General features: G+C 43.6%; 1 protein-coding gene across 2 annotated transcripts in view; it reads left to right on the forward strand.

The window, feature by feature from the left end:
* OGFR (opioid growth factor receptor) overlaps positions 1–24,153 on the forward strand; it is a 107,521-nt gene that overhangs the window by 48,856 nt on the left and 34,512 nt on the right. For both annotated transcript variants that reach the window (XM_085619725.1, XM_085619724.1), the window contains 2 exons: positions 10,161–10,242; positions 11,526–11,604. In XM_085619725.1, coding sequence (XP_085475851.1) covers positions 10,161–10,242; positions 11,526–11,604 — 161 coding nt within the window. The remainder of the gene's footprint in view (positions 1–10,160; positions 10,243–11,525; positions 11,605–24,153) is intronic.

Raw genomic sequence — 24,153 nt, forward strand, 5'->3', positions numbered from 1 at the left:
TCTGCAGGTAGAAGGTTAAAACGGGTCTTAGCGAGAATCATAAATTCAGGGCCTCCAAGTCCGCTACTGTTCTAGGGCTGACTTTACTCTCGACTCTCACTACGGACTACCATGCTCCGGCAAATTCTGTGTTTATTCCTAACATGCCAGCTAACGTGACCATAATGGCATTGTGATTAATACGCACAACCACAGTAGGCACGGTACCACGTGAATCTCTCCCTTCTATGCGCTAGACTGCTATTGACTCTGCATCGCTCATCCAGCTCCACACCAAGGAATGTCAATGTCCTTCCCCATCACTTCCGGCACCCTCAACATGCGCGAGGACCACAGGACATCAGACTGCGTGAGCGATGACGTCAGCTAGGCAACGCCATTACGCGGTCAATTTAAACTCTGAAATAAGTATGCAGAGAGCACAATCGCGTGTCCAAACGGACCGCCATCGGTAAAAAGGCCCCCCCACCCATGATAAGGTGTCGAATGGAAAAAGTAACAAACAATTTTACTCGTAATGGCACACATAAATTCCCCATATTAATACAATGGGAGCATGGGCCATATTGTACAAAAATATAAATAAAATCAAACTCCTTTCCTCCGAGTAGCCCGCCCATCTTGGTCATAGTTCAAACTCAAACCAATGCTCACCCCTATGTGTACAAAAAAACCCACTTACTAGTTACCACATAGTCCGACGCCACATCGTAGATAGCGTTTTCCTGCCGCCCAACAATTCAAACTTAATACACATAGTCCGGCGGTCACATGAGTCACGTACGCGACGCGATCGTCAAAAAAAAAAAATGCTAATTCGATATCGCAAATCTCCGCCATACTAGAGTGGTTATAAACCCTGAAAGACAGAATAAACGATTACTGCGTCTGATCCAAAGTAAATGGATGATGCCGATTTAGGAATTGAAAACGAAGGAAAATTATTTTATGTGTCCAACAGTTCAAACTAGCAGTAAAAGCAACTTAATGCTCATAGTCCGATCATGTGACCCGCAATCCTTGACGTCACTATAAGCATAGACGGCAATTTCGATATTCCAAGAAAATGTCCTATTCAAGTTGTTGTAAACATTTGTAAGCCGCACAGATAGTACGACAGTCTTTATCTCCCGTTTTCCGGCAGTGTGGCAGTTTGCTACATTCGTCAGACTCTGCCTGTCTTCCGGCAGCGTGACAGTCAATCGCAGGCTCAGCTGACGCACTGTTGGTTTCAGGGTCTCGGTGATCTTAAACCGACAAATGTTTACACAGTTGAATTCCATCAAGCGGAACTGGCATGTCCCAAACCGCTGCTGTACCGGGGCCACGACGATGGTTCGCTTCCTGCTGCGGAATCTGGTACCTTTCGCAGACACCCAGGCATAAAGCCATGGCGAAAGGAACAAGCACACCACTGCCTTTCTCCGAGGCGAAGCAGAAATGCCTCGGAGAAAGGCAGCGGCGTTTCCGGATTCGGGGGCGTGTTTTTCTTTTCTCTCCTCTTGCCATTGGCTGGAGGAGATAATGAGAAAAGTAGCAAAAAACACGCCTCCGAATCCGAAAAGGACGGGGCCTGTTCGGAGAGACAAACCGCTTCTCCAATGGCTGGCCAGCATTCAAGAGGCCAGCCAATGGAGAAGAGGGGAGAAGAGGGGCGGGCTCAAGCCCCTCTTCTCCAAGTCATTAAATCTCGCGAGCGAGACTGCGCAAGCGCAGCCTTCGCTAGCCGAGACCTAAAAATAGCAGAAAGCTTAACTCCTTTCCATCAGGCTTTGTTGTAGGTATCTAGTATATGTGTCTGCAGCTTGGGAGTTCGCTGAACAAATCGTAGTCGGGCAAGGCCTGAGATACCGTGTGGTGCATGTGATCAGCTCAATATCATTGGCCGAGCATTTCTGTAGTTGAGAAACATTGATGAGGCAAACCTGGAATTAAATACGGTCTTTTTACTGAAAAAGGTCAAGATCAGGTACAAGAGCTATAGTTCACGGCATTTACTTTTTTGTAGTGTAAGGCCAAGGCAGTAATCTCAATGTCCCTTCTGTGTACAAAACTCTGTTATATGCCCTACTGTAGTATAATCCTCGTTTGACATGGATAGAAGTAAAGTGAAGCGAAACCACCCGCACTAGATACTGAAATGTTCCTACGGAGGTTTTCATATACAAAATTCCAACAAACCTAGTACTCTCAGCTAGTGCAAGAGAAAGTATTGTTTCATGTTTTTGTTTTGTTGCTTTTCTCCTTTGCTTATCAAGAACATATAAGTAGGCAGAGAGGCTAGCATTAGATTATTCAGAGAACGTGCTGAGTGTGGAAGATGAAAAGTAAATAGGAATTTAAATGACTTCACAGAACACCGAAACAACAGGCACAACTCTGAAGGGAAAAGGGTTACAGCAATTGAGGGCATTGAAAGTAAGAATGGAATCAAGAATGTCCATGGGCTGGCCTAGACAGTGAAGAGGAATGCCCTAAGGAAATATGTGGTACTGGGTGTTGGTGATCTTATGTAATGCAAAAATGACCCTCAGAAGTCCTTAGAGGTTTTTTTTTCCCAGCAGTTCCACAGACTTTCAAATGGACAATTAAATGATTCTTCTACTTTCCTTTCAACTTTGTTCATTGAAGCTAAGTGCACGCTGCACAGTTTGGTTGTTTGGAGGGCTCTGAAGGTTCCTTTCATTAAAATTGGTGAGTCTTCCCATGATGAGTGATGGCAAACATAAAAGTAACAAAAAGTTGTATGCCCAACTAACTCATTTACTCTTAATCGTAACCCCCTTACATAAAAATGAGAATGCAGCCATATCTGCTGATCAGTACGAACATGTCTATAACATACTTGTAGCAATACCTTCTTAGAGCAAAAGGAACTGAGTCTGCAGTGGCATGTGCTGACTGAACTATCCCGTGCTCAGGGTGGCAGTCCACACAATCCATGCCTCACCTTTTAGGTCTCACCTAGGCAGCTCGCATGCACTGCTCTAGGAGGGCCTTTAGCCATCGGTCTTCACTTTTCAAGCACTGCACTTGTGCTTGTAGCGGCATCCACTTTGCGGGAGCGAGCAGCGGCGCGCCACGAGTGCAGTGCTTGAAAAGTGAAGGCTGCGTGCACACGCAAGCACCACTCCCGGGCATGTCTCTCTCTCTCTCTCTCTCTCTCTCTTGCGCGCACGCTCTCTCCCTCTTTCTCTGTCACATCTACCCCAGTCAGCTTACGTTCAGGTTCCTGAATCTGGCTACCTAACTTTGTTTTTTCCCCAATTTTCTTCTACTTTTCAATTAATGCGTAATAATTGGAAACCGGTTGACGTTTTCACTGATGGGGGTAAACCACACCAAGATTCGTTCTTCTTTAAGGTGATGATTCTACAGAGACTTGTCAAAGCTGTCCCTTCCTTTTAATCACTGCATTTAATGCATCTCTGAACGATCTGTGAGTCCTCCCGGCTCTGCAACCCGCGAGCGCCTCTGACTGAGTTGTGGCAGAGATGAGTCATAACTGCTTAGGCAATTCCGCATTAATGTCGCTATGCAGCCTCCATACAAAAAATCGGTGATCTTAAACCTTAACAGCCACCACCCCCGCACTCCTTTTCTTCCAAGCCGCTTCCTACCTTGCATGTTCAATGTGCTGCCTTCCAGCTGCAGCATTCACAAACCCTTTGGAAACAAACACAGGCAAAGCCAATAGCCTCTGCTTTTGTTTAGTGCATGCAGGCAAGATGCATGTGAATGGGCAGATAGAGTAAGACCGTGCAGGCTTCCATGCACCTCCAATCTGGGACCTATGCACATATAGATAACACGTGGACAGAACACCCAGGGGACTGAACTCTCAAGGCCCATATCATGTGTGAAATCTTCTGACAGTTTTTGGAAAATAACTTAAAGCTTGTCAGTAGACAGAGATTCACATGTGTCGACCTCCCCTGAATAAACACGTTTATTTTAGCGAGGAGGGCAAAAGATACGTTCTGAAATATTAAGAGCTATTTGATAAGACTTCAAAATCACAGCTTAAAAAACAAGCATTGCCATAGGCAATAGGTCTCGTCTTTGGCACCTTTTTAAGTGTTTTGTCACATCTGCTGCTTAATCGATCACACACAATTTTAGCAGAGGCAGTAAGAGTGCTTGGTGAGTGAGAAGTGTTAGAAGCAGCTGCTTTAGAGCCGAGCGTGCTGCACTCATAAGCATCCCTGTGTGTGGGTGAGATCCAGAGTATGGTTATTTGCTCAAATCACAATGGTAAGCCTGTGCCTTAAAATGAAACTCCAAGCAAAATAAAACTACCCTTGAACTTAGTGGTGATCGAGTCTACCAATGCACTAGATCTTAAGGTAAAAATGGTAACTCATAAGGGATTTGCAAGGTGCCTGGACCCTTTTATTGTACTTTCTGTAGTAAACGGGAGGGGGGGGTAAAGACAGCACGGACAACGGGAGGGGGCCAGGAGATAACGGGAGGGGGGGGGCGGGAAGATATTTAACACGACAGCGGGAGAGAAGGGATTCGAAAGCAGATATTTAAAATGGAAAAAAACATGAAAACGAGCGCTGTGCGAGGCAATGCGGCGTCTGAACATACCCATTAAAAATACCATGAAACCGGGCGCCGTGCGAGGTTGCATGGCGCCCAAACAGACCCCCCCCCCCAAAAAAAAACATTAAAACCGTGTGCCTGATGGAAGGTAAATGTTACCTTTTGTTGAAAACCATAGCCTGGCACCGCTCTCCGTCTGTGGCCTATTTAGAGCGCGTGCTTTGCTCCCCACGCGCCACTATACAATGTTTCCGCAATAGATAATTTATAGACGGCACTGCATCTGCCCTCATGGCCTTATACAACAGGGATATGAGGCGCCTGCAGGCTCTGCATGTGAGTATTATGTCTAGGGTCTGGGTGTGTTGTGGGATTGAGGGGTGTGAGGGCCTTATCTCTTTGAGTAGGTTGGACAGTCTGGTGTATTGTATTGTCCCTGCCCCAGTCCAAAATCCCCACAAGCCTGTTCATGCGTGATAAAGTTCTTGCCCAGATACAGATCGCGAGCACGCTACATCCCCCCCCCCCTCCCCCTCCTGCCACACCCGATAGGACATATTGGACATCACTCTCCTGACTGGCGTGAGGTTCCACACCGATACTTCCCAGTGGATCGGAGCACGCTTCAGGATTCGCTCCACAAAGGTTTGCCAAGTGCTTGTGATCTGTCTAACCACGTATGGCACCATGCCAGAAATTCCCACTCCCTCTAGCAGCAGCGACGGCAGAGTAGCGGCCAGTACCCTATTGTGGAGCAACTTCTTCTCCCAATTGTCATCCTTGTTGAACCACGAGCTGCATGCTGTAGCTGTGCTGCATAATAATAAAGGTCCAGCCTTGGCGCCTCAAGTCCGCCGCCCTCATACGTACCATTCAGTGTGATAAGGGCCACTCTGCATCGACCCGCTTGCCCAGTATAGATCTATTAGTATGGAGTCCAGTGTCCTAAATATCCTCCTAGGTATGGGACACAGTGCGTTCTGTAACATGTACAGGCAGCAGGGCCGCACCACCATTTTGGCTATTGCCAGCCTACCCATTAAAGAAAGAGGAAGAGTGTTCCAGAAGCTCACCGAGCGCTCGAACGCATCAATCGCCTTGTAGATGTTGAGCTGTACTATCTGTGCATCCTCAGCTGCCACCTGAATACCCAAGTACTGAAAATGGTCCGTCTCCTACGTAGGCCCAGTTGTGGAAGAGCGCCCCGGTGAAGGCTGGCAAAGCCAGGGGGAAGATCACTGATTTGTGTTTATTTAGCCGCAATCATGAGCATCCGCCAAACTCCTCTAATACCTGAAGGAACTTCGAGACCCCCTCCCAGGGCGATGAGACCTAAAATAAAGCGTCATCTACAGGCAGGCTCCAATTACAGTGGACATCATTTTGACATAGTGTCAAATCCTGCAAAATCATGTATTGTGACCTGTCAAAATAAATCATTGTGACAGGTAAAACTTGCCCTTTAAATATTAATAAGCTGCCCCCATGTAGACCTTATGGCCCTCAAGGCACGGTGTATGATATTTTAAAAGTAGAACATGTAGAAATTTAAAGTTAGCGTTGCCTTATAGTGACTAGCAATTCAGAGCTATTTTTCACTGTATGGAGACTGACTAGCCTTTAGAGAAACACTGGGGAGCAATCTACCAGAATACTAATGTATCCTCTAAATGGGACTAGCTAGAAAAATAATTAACTGTTTTAATAGAAAATCCAATTCAGTGGTGAAGTAGGATTTTTAATGAATATTAAGGAAAAGTTACTTCTAGACAGTTACCATTTGCCTGTCTGAACTGGCAGAGGCTATTTAACATAATCTTTTTCCAGCTTCCAGACAGTGATTAACGTTTGAATGGGTGTGAAATGCTTGCCAGAAGCAAAAAATAGGCCGACCTGAATAGGCAGTTATAACTCCTGTGAGCTTGGCAGAATGTGCAGGGTGGGACCTTGGGTCTAATTTTAACAGCAAACTGTCAAAGTCTACTTGACATGACTGCGGAGCCACATGTAGCACTTGAATTTGAGAGAACAGGACACAAAAACAATTCTTATGTATCTACTGTCTGGTTGCTGAAGGGACCTTTGTTGTCCTACCAGACTTCTGTCTCTGGGTTCTACATATAATCAGGGCCACTGGAATTATGCGATTGCCCGGCTGCTGTGCTTTTCGCAAAATTATGGATTTGACACACAATCCATTATCTGCAAATTTTAACAAAAAAATATTTCTAGCTCAAACGTTTCAAAAGTCACTAAAAACACAGCAACATGTGCAGCTGCGCAGGGGAACCCCCTTTGCAAAGGTTGATTTGTTACCTATGTTGCTTATTGCTATGCTTGGGTGTTAAACCGGTACTAATTGGGTGCAACCTATGCCCAAATATTAACTAGTGTAAAAATTAAATATAATGAAGTAATACTATCAAATAATGTGCCGCATTATGTTGTATAATTTTCCTTTTCTTGCCACTTAATTTAGTCAACCTTGCCGCATTATTTGACCCTTCCCTGCAGCATAATTTTAGTGGCCCCGCATATAACACTAGGGGTGCACATAAAAGAAAGGGAACAATTCTTATATAGCCACAGTCTGCTTGCTGAAGAACCCTGCCTTTTGTTCTACAAGAGGTCTGTCGCTGGGTTTATTGCGGGTACAGTGGCTTCTTCAATCTGAACTTTAGAGAATGATGTGTGAGGACACTAGGATTACCCTAGTGTGCTCCCACAACATCTGCAGCCCTCAGAGCCCAAGTTTAATGTGGCCCAAGACGTTTTCTCTCTTGAACGCCCACAGTGGATAGGGTTGGTCCTGGGAACTTTTACCCAATTGGTTAGGCATGCCCTGAGTCATTCTCGGCCACTAAATAATGTCAGGCATAAATGTGACATCTCCAGGCACCCACTTCAGACCACTGCTGAACATGAAGAGCCGAAGAGGACTTGACCTGCTCTCTGTGATCTGAAAGGAGCCCTAAGGACTAGAACTTCTTCCTCTTCTACCTAGGAGCCAAGAAATAGCTAACCCGTATGGGCAGAGATGACCCCTCTGAACCTGACCGAATATGCAGGTTGGGGCTCTGAGCATCCTATTTGAGTTGCAGTGTCAAATCTTGCTTGAATGTCAAATACTTCTTGACATGTCTGCTGGAGTATTTCATGTAATACTTGGAGTGCACTTCTAAGTTGCCTCCTTTTCACAGGCAAATGTAGCGGACACCTGGGTAGAGCCATACCTATGTTCCCCCAGCCAGGCAGACTCCATTTACAGTGGACATCATTTTGACATTATAGTGTCAAATCCTGCTTGAGTGTCAAACCCTGCTTGATAGGTCTGCTGGGTTCACATATACCCTTTGGGGCACACTTAAAATGGCAAGACCAGGATTTCAAAGCAGTTTTTGCGTATCGCCTGCATGTTTGCTGGAAAACTCCGCTTTTGTTCTACTAGACTTGTCTCTGACATTGTTGTGGGTACAGGACCTGCATCAAACTGATTTTCAGCGTTGGATGTGGGACGACACTAGGATTACCATTGTATGCCCCCATGCTTACCCCCAGTCCTCAGATCACACATTTAGTGTTGCCTTCTTGAAATTACCCATAGTGGGTTAGCCCCAGGAACCTTTACCCAGGGATCATTCCACTCAACTGGCTCATGCCAGGAATATATGAGCCATCTCCAGACACCTACTTCAGAACACTCCTGGATCTGTGGAAGATCAGAAGAGAACTGAACCTACTCTGAGTCCTGAGCGTAGATGTTAGGACCTACCCCCCCCCCCTGGTACTCAAGACAAAGAAACGGTCTCTAAAAGTCGTAATGCTGACCTCCGTTTTAAGCTAGGTTACAGCAAGCTACAAGGCCTTTCCTGCAACTGACCAGTGGCAACTGCACCTAGACGAACCCTGCTATTGGCTTCTGCGTGACATCTGGTAAGTCTCTAAACACCTCCCCTGAGGTCCAAGGAGGCTTTTGAAGTGTTCTCCTGTGGTGGAGTGGGACTTCAAGGATTAACTCAGATTGTAAAATCTTTAAATAAGACCACCCTGGTTGGTGTATCTGACACATACTCAATTGCGCCCAGTCTCAAATTGAGCCTAGGTCTAGATCTACTGCAACCGTTGACTTTCATTGGCTCTTTGTGCTTCTTTGCTACTCGTACCTAAAGCTTAAACTTCATATCTCCGGTCCCCTTATTGCATTTTTGTTATTTTTATGTCATTTTGTTCAGCAAATTTACTCAATTTCTCTTATTCGGTTTGGGATTTTTATTGTTTTGCATCTTGCCTTCATTACCGTTTTGGTACTGCATAAATATTATACACATTGCCTGAAGATAAGCCTGCCATAGCTTCCATGGGGCTGAGCTCACGCTAGTTTAGTGACTTTGAGGGTTCCCCTTGACAAGAGTTCTGATTCTTCCTTCCGGTGGGTAGTCACCGACCGGAAATAATAATTACATTTCTTACACTAAAGTAATGCTAAACTAAACTGTTTGTTCTTAGTCTGTTAATGTGACCATAATGGTCTCTCTCTGTTCCTGACCCCAATTTGTGGTTAATGGAGTGGATAAAAGTATCTGCCATGAAGGTAAGATCCATCCAGGAGAAGATGGGTACACAGCGGTGAATAACCGTGCTAAGAGGCTTGTATCACCTTCTAGAAAGGCTGGTAAGCTCCAAACAACACAAGAGGATGCAACCACTGCATAGCGTGTGGTTGTCTCTTAGGTGACTGAACAGCCAAAACCCTGTTGTGATAGATGGAGTATTTCACCTTGAATTGATAGCAGTATGGAATGGGGAATCGTGCAAGACTTTAACCTCCCACCTTCACACCACAGATTTCACTTTAGAGCTGTTTCTTTCTTGCTCAGAGTGGTCTGTTTCTGCTTTCATAATCGTAACGGAAATGCAGGGGATCATGGTGAGCTTGTCATCCACGTAGTAATGTCATGGTGGATGGAGCATGGTCAGCATGCACACGTGTGAAGTGGCCTAAGAACTAGATTGCTTCATTTTTACTTGAACTCCGAATCCTGAGGTTTATGGTCCCAGGAAACACATTCAAGTGTATAAATGTGAGCAGACTTGTGCACAGAACTTTTCAGGTAGAGAGCTCCCAGCGAGTTGCTCCAATAGGACACAGCTTAGGCAACTGAACCATCTCCTGCTTGAGAGTTGGTTGCAAATCAAACTCCCTCTTTCTGAAGTATTGGGGAAGACCAAGAGCAGAAATACTCTCCCCTGAATTGAATCAGTATGGCACGCCACATAATTTTATAATGTGGAAGGGGGAGCGGGGGCAGAAATATCAACACCATGGTCCTTCATAGAAAATTAAATAATGTTTTACGATACAGTTGTTGACACTAATCCGCAGTGCAGAACTAACCAAAAGGTGTAAATGTGATTTCTACAGTAAGTCAGAACTGGAGCTTGTGTGAGTACTGTGAAAGAGCTGTTTAACTGGGCTTGTCGTATGGTTTTTATTTTCTTGGCTGTTCTGGTGAAAGTTCTCTTCCAGAGTGCCTTTGCCATTCTTTGAGCCCAAAGTTAGTGATCACTCTTCACTGCAAGTTGAATTCAAGTTGCCTTTATTGTCTCTGCAGGACATGGAGGACGATGATGAGGACTCGACAGACATGCCCAATCTCCGGTTTTACTTGAACCAGGACAGATTCCAGCCCAATGGTGAGAACGGCTTTAGTGTGCTCTGAACATGCAGGCAAAAGTCAGTATCAATGTCATCATTCGGTTTTGGGAGATAATGTGACAATGAGAAGTATGAAAGGTCTTTTTTGGTACATGAGAGGTCCTTATGTCTAGTCTTCTGCTAGCACTGTAGTCTTTTTTTTTTTTTTTTTTTTTTTGGTCCAAGCTCTAGTAGCAGATCATGTCCTGAGGGGAGGGTTGGTTCGTCCTACAGTGCTTTGGGCTTTATCTTGCAGAAGTGAGTCTGGGCTGTGATGGCTTTGTCACTCCACTCTGACCAATCTATACAAATAAGCACAGAACATTCAAACTAAAACTTATCGACCGGAGCATTTCGTGGAGTATACCCTCCACCTTCAGGCATATCCTCCATTCTCCCCATGAACGATCTAACAAGCACTCTTGTCAAGGTTTCATAGTAGTTGAAACATCACTTATCAAGGGTCTGTTATTCACACCATTGCCAACCATGATCTTTCACGGCCAGTTCTTTTAGAAGTGCAAACGTTTGTTCCAGGACTCCTAAAAGTCCTTGTGTCGGTCTTGAACCTTGTACATTACCTTTCCAATATTGCAGGTTTTTTTTTTCATTTGCCTAGCCTAATGTTTACCAGCCTATGGTGATTTGTTTTTCTCCCTATTTTTTAGAAATTTTGGGTACATTGCAAGATTGTATAAAGTGATCAAAACAAATTAATTTGTCATTTACGATTGAGTGTTCCTGCCCATGTTAATGTGGTGGAATATATCCTCCCATCAACTTCAAATTACAGCACAAGTGACCAGAAGGACATAGTCTGCACAATTACAGTAATATTTCCCAAGAGTATCTGTCCTAGTATATTTAGGGTCTACATTACTGTTGGTGAGCAGTATCATACTGTTAGTAAATGTCTCTTATCCTTAGTTGGGGTTATAATGTTGGGAAATATGTTTGGACCCTGATCTGTTTCCAGTCCATATCACTTCTCTTCAGCATCACTTGTGGCACATTCATGTGTTCTTTTAGATGGAGGCAGTCTTTACAGGAGATGTTTTGAAGGAACTCTTTGCTGGTGTCATAAAGCTGTGCGATGGATGCAACTCATGCTAGTGCAGGCAAAGTGAATGGAATATTTTTCATGTGGGTAAAATAGTGGGGTAGATGAGCTTTGTTCAACTGACATGTGGAAAGGTCATGGGCTCTTTGGGATGTGGGAGGTCATGGACACTTTGGGGTACATTGAAGTGTTTTCAGTGTTTAATGTTTGTTTCTATTACAGGTATTCTGATCGAAGAACTACTTACTAAATGGCACAATAACCATAAAATATTGGAACAGTCACACACCTATATACAGTGGTAAGTGTTGGCCTGCCTTTATAGCATGTGGTTACAAATCATCACTTATTTATCTGTTTCTCTTTGGGGAGCCCCAAAAAATAATTATATATATATATATATATATATATATATATCCCAATATCCCAATCCAAGAATGACCCCGAGCTTTAAAAACCGCACTCCACAAAGAACAGTTCGTCCGAATCTGATTAGTGAAGACCCTGACGCGTTTCGATGCCTCCGGCATCTTAATCATAGGGTTTGGTGGGTTGAAAAACCAGAAATGGAAAGAGTTCGGATGAACTGTTCTTTGTGGAGTGCAGACTCTAAAGCTCGGAGACATTCTTGGATTGGATGTTAAACACGGCAGCTCCGGCCGTGAGGGACTGCACCGCCACCCACATCAATGGAAAGGTCTGAGTGGCTGTGACATTCTGTTGCGGCCGGTTTCCAGCACGAGGACCTAAACAATTGGGAAACAGATAAACGAACCTGAGACCCACTGGAGGGCTGTAAAAACATTATTATTGAAATAGGTGGAAAAATTATGGTAGGAAAACAGACCCCACCGAAGGGGAATAGTTGGGACTGCTACTACCAGCATGCCTTTCACTGGAGAGAGCATGTAGCATAAAAATGATTGACAGTCATTTCTGGTTTTTCAACGCACCAAACCCTATGATTAAGAAACGCGACAGGGTCTTCACTAATCAGATTTGAATGCCTGTTTCCAGTCAATAAAGAGTTCAGACGAACTGTTCTTTGTGGAGTGCGGTCTCTAAAGCTCGGGGACATTCTTGGATTGGATATATATATATATATATATATATATATATATATATATATATATATATATATATATATATATATATATATATATATATATATATATATATATATATATATATATATATATATATATATATATATATATATATATATTTCATCTGTTTCTCTTTGGGGAGCCCCCCCCCCCCCCCCCCAAAAAAATCTAAATATATATATACACACACATTCAAACATTCCCCTCATGTTGCGGTTTCAAAATAAAAGGGAAAATCAGAAGATGGCTTTTCAATGCAAACGCCACCTGAACCATAACTTCAGAGTGGTGACCACCATTAAGTATATGCGTGTGTATGGAGAAAAAAAAAAGATTAAAGCTTAGTTATAGTTAGGAAAACTTAGTCTACTCTTTTTATACCAATCCAACTTAAATTACACAAACATTAGAAATTCTATAGTTATAACTTTGATTTATTATTCACGCTTTTTATACAAAGCTAACTTAAACTACACACAATTAGAAATTCTAAAGTTATAGTTAGTTTTGTACAGTGGAGTTCAGTGTCATAGAGCGGATTAAAGTACAATGGCATACGGTACAGCAGAGTGGCGTGTCGTAGAGTGGAACGGTGTTTAGTGCAATGTTTTAGAGTGGAGGGGTGTACAGTGGAGTGGCATGTTGTGGAGCGGTATGTCGTAGAGTGGAGTGGCATGTTGTACAGTATCAGAGTGGAGTAGAGGGGATGGCATGTGGTGGAGTGGCATGTGGAGTAACGTGGCGTAGAGTGCAGTGTCATAGTGGAGTGGCGTGTCATAGAGTGGAGCAGCATAGAGTGCAGTGTTATGGAGTTACTTGTCGTACAGTGTTGTAGAGTGGAGTAAATTGACATAGAGTGGAGGGGCATAGAGTGGAGTAGAGTGTTGCGGAGTGTCGTGTCGTGGAGTAGAGTGGAGAGTGTTATAGTTGCAAATTCGCATAATGTGGAGTACAGTGTTGTGGCGTGTGGTTGAATGGAGTTGCGTGTCTTAGTGTTGAGTGACGAGGAGTAGTGTATCATACAGTGGCGTACAATGGATTAGTGTGTTATGGAGTGGCGTAGAGTGTAGTGGCGTGCTTGCAGTAGGTTGAAATGGTGTGTCATAGAGTGGCGTCTTTTACAGTGTCTTAGAGTGGATGACGTAGAGTGAAGAGAGATGGAGTAGAGTGGAGTAGGGTGTGGTGGACTGGAGTTGCATGTTGTAGAGTGGCGTGACCTACAGTAGAGTAGAGTGGAGTGGCATGTTGAACAGAAGAGTGGAGTGGCATGTGGTAAAGTGTCTCAGAGTAGAGTGGCGTAAGGTGAACTTGGAATGCCATAGAGTGGAGTGGCATGTTGTACAGTGGAGGGTCATGGAGTGGCATGTCGTGGAGTGGGGTGTGGTAGACTGGAGGGGAGTGTCATACAGTGGAGTGGCATGTCGTAGACTTGAGTAGGCTGTCGTAAAGTGGAGTGATATGTCGTAGAGAAGAGTTGCATGTCGTAGAGTGGAGTGGCGTGTGGTGTCTTAGAGTATTGTTTAGAGAGACTAGTCTGAGAATGGCTTAACTGATTTAGATTAAATGTGTCAGAAATCTAGATTATGTGGTGTAAAAGTATTTTTTAGGTCTCGCCTAAGCAGCGCTTGCACTATCTCTTCGAGACATGCTGAAACTAATCTGTGGGCTTTAACACCCATCGATTTTCATTTGTTTCTTCGTGTGCCTTTCAAAATTCCTTTTACAGTGGTGAAACGTTGCTATTTGTCCCTCCTTTTGGTGTGTTGTTCCCTCCCGTTGAGACTGGCCCTGTTACATGTATCATTTCACTTCTGACCATTTATTTTACTTTCGGCGCACTATGTTTTTTCGTTGGCTTCAGGCTGTAACATGAGCACTTGCGTTTTCAGTCACTCCGTTCCTGTTTATCGTGTTGTGACTGTAGCATGAGCGCTCGTGTTTTCAGTCGCTACTGAGTTAACCCTTCTCATCTAATCTGTGGTTCCCAATTAGAAGCCACTTTGCACTCCCGTTCAAGGAGATGACATTGCTGCTTCTGACAGTAGCTGGTCATATGGCTGCCTTCTGCTGTAAACCTCCATACCTCCCCTCCCACAAGTTAGTAGGTAGCTGCCAGAGTTGGTTTTGGAGGCACGAGACCGAAATCAAGTCGGATGGGTAAGCACATGAAGTGACGAGCAGGATTTTATGAGGCCACCTTTTTTTTTTTCTTGTAGTGTTGTAATGTGAGCGCGTGTCTTCCCTTCTCTTCTCTGGAAACAGTTAAAGATGCTCTGCGAGTTGTCTTTCCACCCGGGCAGTAGGGTCCGTGAGGCAGCGACTGCACGGCTGTCAAGGTGCTGTTAAAGGCACACGCGTGGTGGAATTAGTGACTACTCATCTGCACTCCACCAACCCAGTGGAGGCTGCTTTCAGCCATCTATCTGATCGTGGGAGCTCCTGCCACTGTTAATGATGTTTAAAGAGTGGAGGATACAGCGCTGATTCTTTGCAAAATGGTTGAATGTTTACAGCCATCTTGCACTGTTTTGCTTTTCTGCAAGCAGGAGAACGTTTATATATATATATATATATATATATATATATATATATACGCACACACACACTCACTCACTCACTCACTCACTCACTCACTCACTCCCTCCCTCCCTCCCTCCCTCCCTCCCTCCCTCCCTCTCTCTCTCTCTCTCTCTCTCTCTCTCTCTCTCTCTCTCTCTCTCTCTCTCTCTCTCTCTCTCTCTCTCTCCCTCTCCCTCTCTCTCACTCCCTCTCTCTCTCACTCCCTCTCTCTCACTCCCTCTCTCTCACTCCCTCTCCCTCTCACTCCCTCTCCCTCTCACTCCCTCCCTCTCTCTCTCTCACTCCCTCTCTCTCTCTCACTCCCTCTCTCTCTCTCACTCCCTCTCTCTCACTCCCTCCCTCTCTCTCACTCCCTCCCTCTCACTCCCTCTCTCTCACTCCCTCTCTCTCACTCCCTCTCTCTCTCTCTCTCTCTCTCTCTCTCTCTCTCTCTCTCTCTCTCTCTCTCTCTCTCTCTCTCTCTCTCTCCCAAGAAATGGATTTTGGTTCTGGTGCCCCAGCAATATCAAAATTAATTTGTTTGGGGACTCCGGTTGTGGTAAAAGGAGCAGATAGCAGCGCCCACTGGAGGGTTAAAATCATGTGGTCTACAGCGCACTACATGACCCAGCATGCCTAAAATCAGCTTAACGAGGCGCCCACCTGGGGAAAGACAATGTCCGTTTAAAAGGCAAGCTTCGTGTTGGTGTACTGTTTTGACCTCAAGTTGCTGGCTCCCCTCTGACGAAGGTCAAGTTGTGACCGAAATGCATCAGGTAATGCCACCCTTGAAATGAAATAAAATCCTTCATTATCGGATGGAGTGCGGCTCGTTCCTTTCTCAGGCAGAGAGGTTGTTTTTATATATATATATATATATATATATATATATATATATATATATATATATATATATATATATATATAAATCCACAAACGCTCCTTCTGGACCGCTTGACCCGTGAGAGGTGGCGCAAATGTCGGCGGAGCACGCCGACTCGTAATGTTCCCACAACAATCCAATAATGCGCTCTCAGTAACCAAAGAAGGCAAAATCCGGGGTAGTGCAAAAAAAGAGGTGTTTATTCCTCACAACGCGTTTCAACTCGTTGCAGAGTCTTGTTCACGTAAGGAAACAATCATGGGTGACTGACGGATAAAGCTTTTCCGGGGTAAACAGTAACAAAGGACAATCTTGTGGGATACATTGGTCAGGTGGTCAAAAACGGCAGACATGTTGTAGTGGCACCACAATACAGGAATATAATGCTGTAATATGTGAGTACATACAGTATTTAAACAATGTAGGAATGAAGTAAAGGTGAATACCAACATAACTCACATTGCATGGGAGGTGCAGCACTGTGTCAGAACCTGATGAAACTACGGGCTCGTCCCCAGAGAAGTGTCACTAAATAGTGCCTTCAACTATAGCCCAAAGGCGGCCGGTATATGTGTAGCCTTGAGGAAAATATACTCCCGAATGTCCCAAAGTTAAGCTGGCACGGGACTGAGTTGTGCCAAAAGTCGATACAATGTAATGGGTATCCACTGTGTCGAAGTGCCAAGGGGAGTGTGTGACAGTCTCGGGGGTGCTATACAAGTGTGATACATCAGTGAATAAGCTCAAGTGAGCAGAGGTAACAATACTCCAGACTAAGATGGCACAAATCGACAAGGGAAGTAAAGACATGAGAAGTGCTAGCAAGTGCCAGTGGACGTATGTAAACAAGTCCGTTGTAAAATGATCTCAGTCAATTAAAATCGCGAGTGACCATACCACAACCGGAGTGAGCTTCATCCCATCAAAGTGAAGTGACGGGGGAAAGGGTAGGAGGCCCGTGATGGTGCTCGTAGGTGAATGGGCTCCTTCCTTCCCTCCTGTAAAAAGGAAAGAAACAAAACAAATCTTAGTATCAAAACATGGCAGATATCTAAGTTGTCGACAAAACATATCTTCGTTTCTACTCAAAATGTGCATTGTATAGAGGAAGAGAACGAGGATGGCAGACTGAAAATAGAAATAAGATAAAATAAAAGAGGTCAACATACATATCAGAACAATAATATGCAACTGTGAACTACCGCTCAATACATCCTGGTGAGAGACAGACTAAAATTCAGCTCTGACAGACACACTGCTGTAGTAAATATGTGTGGTAACTAGTTATAGTTAGGACCGTGTTTCCATAGGAAATCCGCAACATTCTATTTGGAATAACTTTGGCGCCGATTGACGAATCCTCGCGAAATTCTCAAAATAGGTGGGGCGCTCCGCTCCTACCCTGAAAGTCTCGGGGGGATTCGTCAAGCGGGGGCTGAGAAAAAGGGGGGGTCCCAAAACGTGTTTTCCCCATGCATTTTTCCATAGGACCTTTAGTCCGAGCTACAGCCCGAACGGCTGAACAGAATTAGTTGAAATTTGGCAGAGAGGTAGCCCTCAGGTCAGGGATGTGCCTTTTGAAGGTCTCGTGTAAATCTGTTCAGTATTTCCTGAGAAAATAGCATTTAAATCAATATATATATATCTATGGTCGCGCTCCGAGCGCGTACCGTAAGCTTACCGTACGCGCACGCTGCCGTGCGCGAGCGCGATTCTGATTGGTTGTTAGATCTCAGTAAACATTCGAATCGGTCGAAACCAGGAAGTGTCGGCCGCCATTTTGTCTCTCGCAGTCTGAGGGGGTGAAAAACAAAGGTGGATAACGTGAAAAGGGGGCAGGCTGGACAGTTCCTGACCCCCTAGCCTTTGTCAGGGGGTCCCAGAAGGACCCCTAAGGGCAAAAATTAATTTTATTTTTTTTTCGAAAAATCGCCGAATGCGCGTAGCGTACGCGCACGGCGTAAACGGAGAAATTCCGCGAACTTCGCGTAATTACGCGTACCGTGCGCGCACGGCAAAAAAATGTTTTCAAAAAGGAAAGCTTAAAAAAAATCAAAAAAATTGTGAGGTAAGGTTGGCTCTTAAAAGAGCCGTTGGGTTCATACAGGGATGGAGGAAAGAAAGAATGGGAATATTATGAGCGTCTACAAACGTGCTGGTCTATCTTATTCTTAATAAGGGAAACACTGGTCTCCCCAAAAACAATAAGACCACAACACGTTGTACACCTCATTGCAACCCTCCCAAATCGAGGGTTAACGTCCAGAGGAGCAGAAGAAGGTGATGCTCCCACCTCAGAGGAAGGGCTCAGCTGAGCTGCCGATGATGTACTCGGCTGAGCTTCTGAGGTTGGGCTCTTGTGACTTACTGAAGAGTTTTCTCCAGTATGTCGAGCAAAGGTCCTGGGATGTCTATCCCTAAGGTGTCTCATCATAGAGTGATTTCCAAAGGAATACTTCTTCCTTGGATTTCCTCTAGATAAAACACGGTCACAAAGTGTGCAAGTGACCAATGGAGCATTGATCTTTTTCTCCCCCTCTGGAAAAGTAAAATACTCCCATACAAAAGAATTCTTTTGTTTCCTCCTTCTCTGGATGATGGTGGTGCTGCTAGCCTCACTCTCAGAAGAGGTCTGCTGTTCTGCCATTGTATCTCAATGTCAATTCAGCTCCTTCTCCTAGGGGATCTCAAGCAGTAATGAGGGGAATGGGTGTGGTGTGGGAAGTTTCTGGAACTGAAAGTAGTTTCAACCAATGAAAAGTGTTCTTTGTGGATCACATGACCTACCGTGCGCGCTCCGTAAGCTTACGGTACGCGCTCGGAAACAAGTACGCATGCGCGAACGTGACGCTTACGGAGCGCTTACGGAGCGCGTACGTAAGACGCACTCGCGCATGCGCATTACACGCCCCTGCGTAACCGCGACGTTGCTTCCGCGTGTACGCGTACGTCACGTACGTATCCCGTAAGCGCGCTGTACTTATGACGTACGGAGCGCGTAGCGTCAGCTTACCGTACGCGCATCGTATCACGTAAGCGCACCGTACTTATGACGTACGGAGCGCTTACCGTACGCGCACGGAAAAAAATGCATAAAAAAAAATTAACCATTCCATAATGCAGGATATAGTACATATATTATTTTATGCATAGGTTTACCAAAAATCTCAACAAAAAATTTGCATTTAAAAAACCGTACAAATTCACTGAAAAAACCATAGGTTTCACACACGTTATAGTTAGCTGGACATTTCACTCGTAAAAAACCAATGAAATTCCCCCGTTATAGTTAGTGCAGGCAACTATAACTCACGCGACCGCAATCCTCTGCTGATGATGTCAGATATGACATCACTGATGACATATGTGTCTTTATGAAAAATAAATATTTGTAATATATTTATAGCTAAAGATTAATGGAAGAAGACATGGGTAAATAGGTGTCTAAATACAGTGATGTAACATCTGACGTCATCAGCAGAGGATTGCGGTCGCGTGAGTTATAGTTGCCTGCACTAACTATAACGGGGGAATTTCATTGGTTTTTTACGAGTGAAATGTCCAGCTAACTATAACATGTGTGAAACCTATGGTTTTTTCAGTGAATATATATATATATATATATATATATATAATTTTTATTTATTTTTTCTTTTCACTGTTTCCTTTCTTTTCTTAATTACTCCAAACGAGGCAGCATAAAAGGTCAGTAACTCTGTGAACAGCGAGCGTGACCTTGGAATCTGAGTCACCGACTCCTACATAATGCTAGTGGTGAACACAGAGCAGTGCCATGAGGTGGGCGAACAAGATCGATTTTAAGCAACTGCAATATTGTTTGAATTTTTTTTATTTAAAAGGTCACATCCTAGCAAGGCTTCAGGGCACCACATAATAACGGGGAATACATTAATAAATCAATTGGACTGTTCTCAGACGATGAGTGCCCTTCCCATGGAGACTGGAGGTTTCTTAGAGAATTACAGGCGACAGAGAGTGAATGAGAAATGGAGTGACGTGTTCTGTTTTATGTCAGGGAAAGAAATCAAAGAGACAAAATATAAATTATGGACACGGAGAGCGAAACGCCAACTGACACATTTCAAAATGGCTTTATTTAATGATATATGCCTATGTCAAATTATTTTCTTGAGCATTGTTCCTTTACATAGCTCCAACTACTGCACTTCGGCCTTTTCTAAGCAGTCTAGATATCAGATATGACCATTACACAATCAATTGTACTCAATGTATCCATCTTGGGAGTGTGTGTGCCTTGCCAGAATTCAAACTCATGGCCTCCAGAATGCCACATTTGTCAGCGGCGAGCGTTCAGATCACTGAGCAATCCGTTAGTAATTATTTTAGTCCAGAATAGAACAGTGTGTATCTAGTTAAAAAGTTCCCAGATGTCTCTAAGTAACGCCCGCTACCCCAGTTTACAAGGTTTTGCAGCATGGGGAGAACAGAAGGTTCGCAATCAACAAAATGTATGGTATGAAAGCTGCACACACCTGTATCTGTTGTCTGCGCTCAACTAACAGAGTATACAATTACTGGCATACAATCAGCCTGAATTTACACAGTCACTGGAATTATGCTAGTCTGCGCAGTTGCAGCATTTTCTGCATAATTATGGATTTGCCGCATAACACATAATGTGCTGCTTACTTTGAGCTAGAAACATGATTGTTTTGTAAACCATGCAAACAGTTCAAAAGATACGAAAAAAGCACCAACATGTGGGCCCGTGCAATGGGAGGCCCTTCCAAAGATTGACGAGTGACCTTTCAGTTCCTGATTGCTGAATTCAATTGTTAAAATTACTACTAATTAAGGGCAACTTTGCTTAGACCGTATAAATAACTGCTGAAATCAAGAAATACCGAAATAATAATAGCATATATTGTACCACATTTTGCAACATAATTCGTACATTATGTATAATTTTGGCCGTCTCTCTCATAATTTGGCCCTTCAGTGTTGCATAATTCCAGAGGCACCGAACAGAAGCACTTCATGCCCGGCCCACAAAGTTATGTGTGCATTTAGTTCAGCTGACACCCGTATTTGAAATTACTTTCTCTAGAAGTGTAATATATTCATTTCAGACAAATGGACTTACACGTAGGCAAAATGCATATATGCAATAAAAATAAAAGGAATTATTGGATCACATAATTTACAAACTCATAACATCGAACATGCATCAATTATTCTGCACAACATTAAAAACTATTTAATTAAAAAGAACCCATACAATCGACAAATACTATACACACACACACACACACACACACTACTGTACAAATAAGCAAGTTTACGATTTTTTTCTATTCACAAAGGTATTTTATGAGTAGTGTCTTTATGACTGCGGAGTCTTCGCACTTAAAAAGAGAGGACAGTCCTATCTTTTTATGTGCGGAGAGTCCGCAGTCGTAAACATACTTCTAGTAAAATGCCTTTGCGAATAATAACTAATTGTATACATACATAAACGTATAAGTTTACCATTGTGAATCAGGCCCATAATGCACAAAAAAAGGAGTTATATATTTGGCCGCGGTATACTGCAGTACATGCGGGTGACAAAACTGTTTATTATTGGCTAATGACTGCCCTTACAAAAGCAAAAGGCAACCATTTTGTGGAGAAGTGTGGCTCAATGGTTAGAGCGGCAGACCCTGATGCAGAGGTCTGGCCCGGGACCAGGGTTCAATTTCCCGCCTCGGCGGGTCTTGGGCTCAAAATTCCATGGACCTGATAATTCTCGCCTCGGTGCCTATTCCAATCATGGAGTCCCACTCTGCAACTCTGGGCAATAGCTTGCTTAATCTCCACAACGGCCCCCACAACGCTAATGTTGAAAAGTAAACCTCTTTGAAGAAGAAAGATGCTGAGGCTTGAAGTAGGGTGTCTCAGGTTTATTTTCAGTAGTAGGTATAAACAACTCATCCACCCAACTGTCAGTAAGATAATGATCTCACTGCTCACACACATTCCACAGCTGGCTTAGTCCTGACATTCCAGAACACTAAGCATCATCAGAGTGAAGAACATAGACAAGATGTAATTACAGGAAAAGAAAGCCATTACAACATATCTCCCTCCTTTACCCCTAAACAAAACACAAACAAAACACATTAACATCATGTGACATTAATTACATAACATAGTCCTTTAAATGGGAGGGAAAACAAGTATTCCTCCTTGGCCTTATATTAACCTCCGGAGCACCTTCCCCTTCCATGGCAGAGTGAGGAAAGCTTGATGACACATCAGTATTGCATAGAGCAACACGACCTAGATTCCAAACCCTGTGATCACTAGTTCTAACAGCATTCTTAAACACTTTGACAACTTTTACCGGTTTGGTGAACTTAGATCCAGACACAGCAAAACCAGGTCTCTTGATCCGAACCCAATCACCCACCTTAACCTTCGTTGACTTAACAGCATGACGAACATCATAGTTTTTTTTACTCTTAGAACATTTCAAATCTTCCTGTTCTTGCCATGATGTAGAATCCACCTCACGAGATCTGCTAGTCAGAAATTTATTTACCCATGGTGGATCTAAAAAAGTAACAGGGTCCCTTCCACGAAATAAAAGAAAAGGAGACTTCCCTGTAGTGGTATGTGGGGTAAACCGATACACAGACACTCTTTTCAAAACCTCCTCCTGCCAATTAAGACCATTGGACTTTGCTAAAGACACCGTTTCCTTCAAAACCCTGTTGAACCTTTCTACTGTTCCATTGGATTCTGGGTGATACAAAGAACATTTCTTGTGAACAATGCCACAATCACCAAGAAAACTCTCCATCTCACTCGAAACAAGTTGTACCCCATTGTCTGTAAGCAAAGTCTCAGGAATCCCTTCCTTGGCAATAATATCTTTTAGACATCGAATAACCGTAGCAGAATTAATATTCTTCACAAAAATCACTTCTGGCCACCTTGAAAACAAATCCATGACCACTATAACAAACGTGTCAGAACCATCCCCATGAATAGGCCCTAAAATATCAAGAGCAATATCCTTCCAGGGGCCACACGGACGAACTCTTTTTTCCATGGGCTGTGTCCTAGTTTTCAAAACCTTTTCACTAAGAGCACATTGAACACATTCCCTGACTAAATGTTCAATCTGTGTGTCTAAACCCGGCCACCAATAGCTAGAACGCACCCTCTCCTTAGTTTTAGAAATTCCTAAGTGTGCCTCATGTGCCAAATCCAAAACCTCTTTCCTTAAAGACACAGGGGGTACTAATTTGTGACCTCTCAACAACAAACCCTCACAACTTGAAAGTTGGTCTTTTACCAACCAAAAATCTCTCACGGAGTCACTGCCTTGATCTTTATGGTTCCAACCCTCACAGATTAATTTGGAGACTTCTTGAATAGTGTTGTCACACTTACAAGCATCCAACCACCTCTCACGAGAAATAACCTTATAATCTACTCCACAGACAAAGTCCTGTGGAAGACTAAAAGATGGATCTGAATCCTGATCCAGTTTGTCTTGTTGTTCGTCAGGAACTAACCTAGAAAGAGTATCCGCAACAACATTTTCTGACCCCGGAACATGTTTAACAATGAAGTTAAACCCCTGTAATCCAACCACCCATTTTGAAATTCTGGGAGATATCGAGTCAATCCCTTTTTTAGTTAGTACTTCACAAAGGGGCTTGTGATCAGTTCTTACAACAAATGAGGTCCCCCACAAAAACTTTTTTAATTTCTTAATGGCCCAGTGTACCGCAAGGGCTTCACGTTCAATTACAGAATAGCGACATTCAGCTCCTTTCAAACACCTAGATATAAACATGATGGTATTTTCTGGCAGAACACCCCCTTGATACAGGACTGCACCAATACCTTTCAGACTTGCATCAGTAGATATAATAGAGCTCTTACTGGGGTCAAAATTCCTTAAATTTGGAGCATTCTGTAATTTCATTTTTATGTCATTAAATTCCTTGTCACACAAACTATTCCAACTAAACTTCTCTCCTCTCTTTAACAAATTTCTCATATTGAACGTGACCTCAGCAAAATTCTTTATGAATTTATTATAGTATTCAGCCATACCTAAAAATCTCATGAGTTCCTCCTTGGAAGAAGGAACCACAAGATTTCTAATGGTATTCACAAGGTCAGCTTTTGGAACTACACCTTCCGCACTAATAGTGTGTCCCAAATAGTCAATTTTGTCGAGACCAAACTTACACTTTTCCTTACATTACAACAGCTAAGGATGCCTGGCCTCCACCTTGGGGGTGCCCAGGAGTGGACGCCT

Source organism: Triturus cristatus, chromosome 7 (assembly GCF_964204655.1).
Source record: "Triturus cristatus chromosome 7, aTriCri1.1, whole genome shotgun sequence".
In the NCBI taxonomy this organism is placed as follows: domain Eukaryota; kingdom Metazoa; phylum Chordata; class Amphibia; order Caudata; family Salamandridae; genus Triturus; species Triturus cristatus.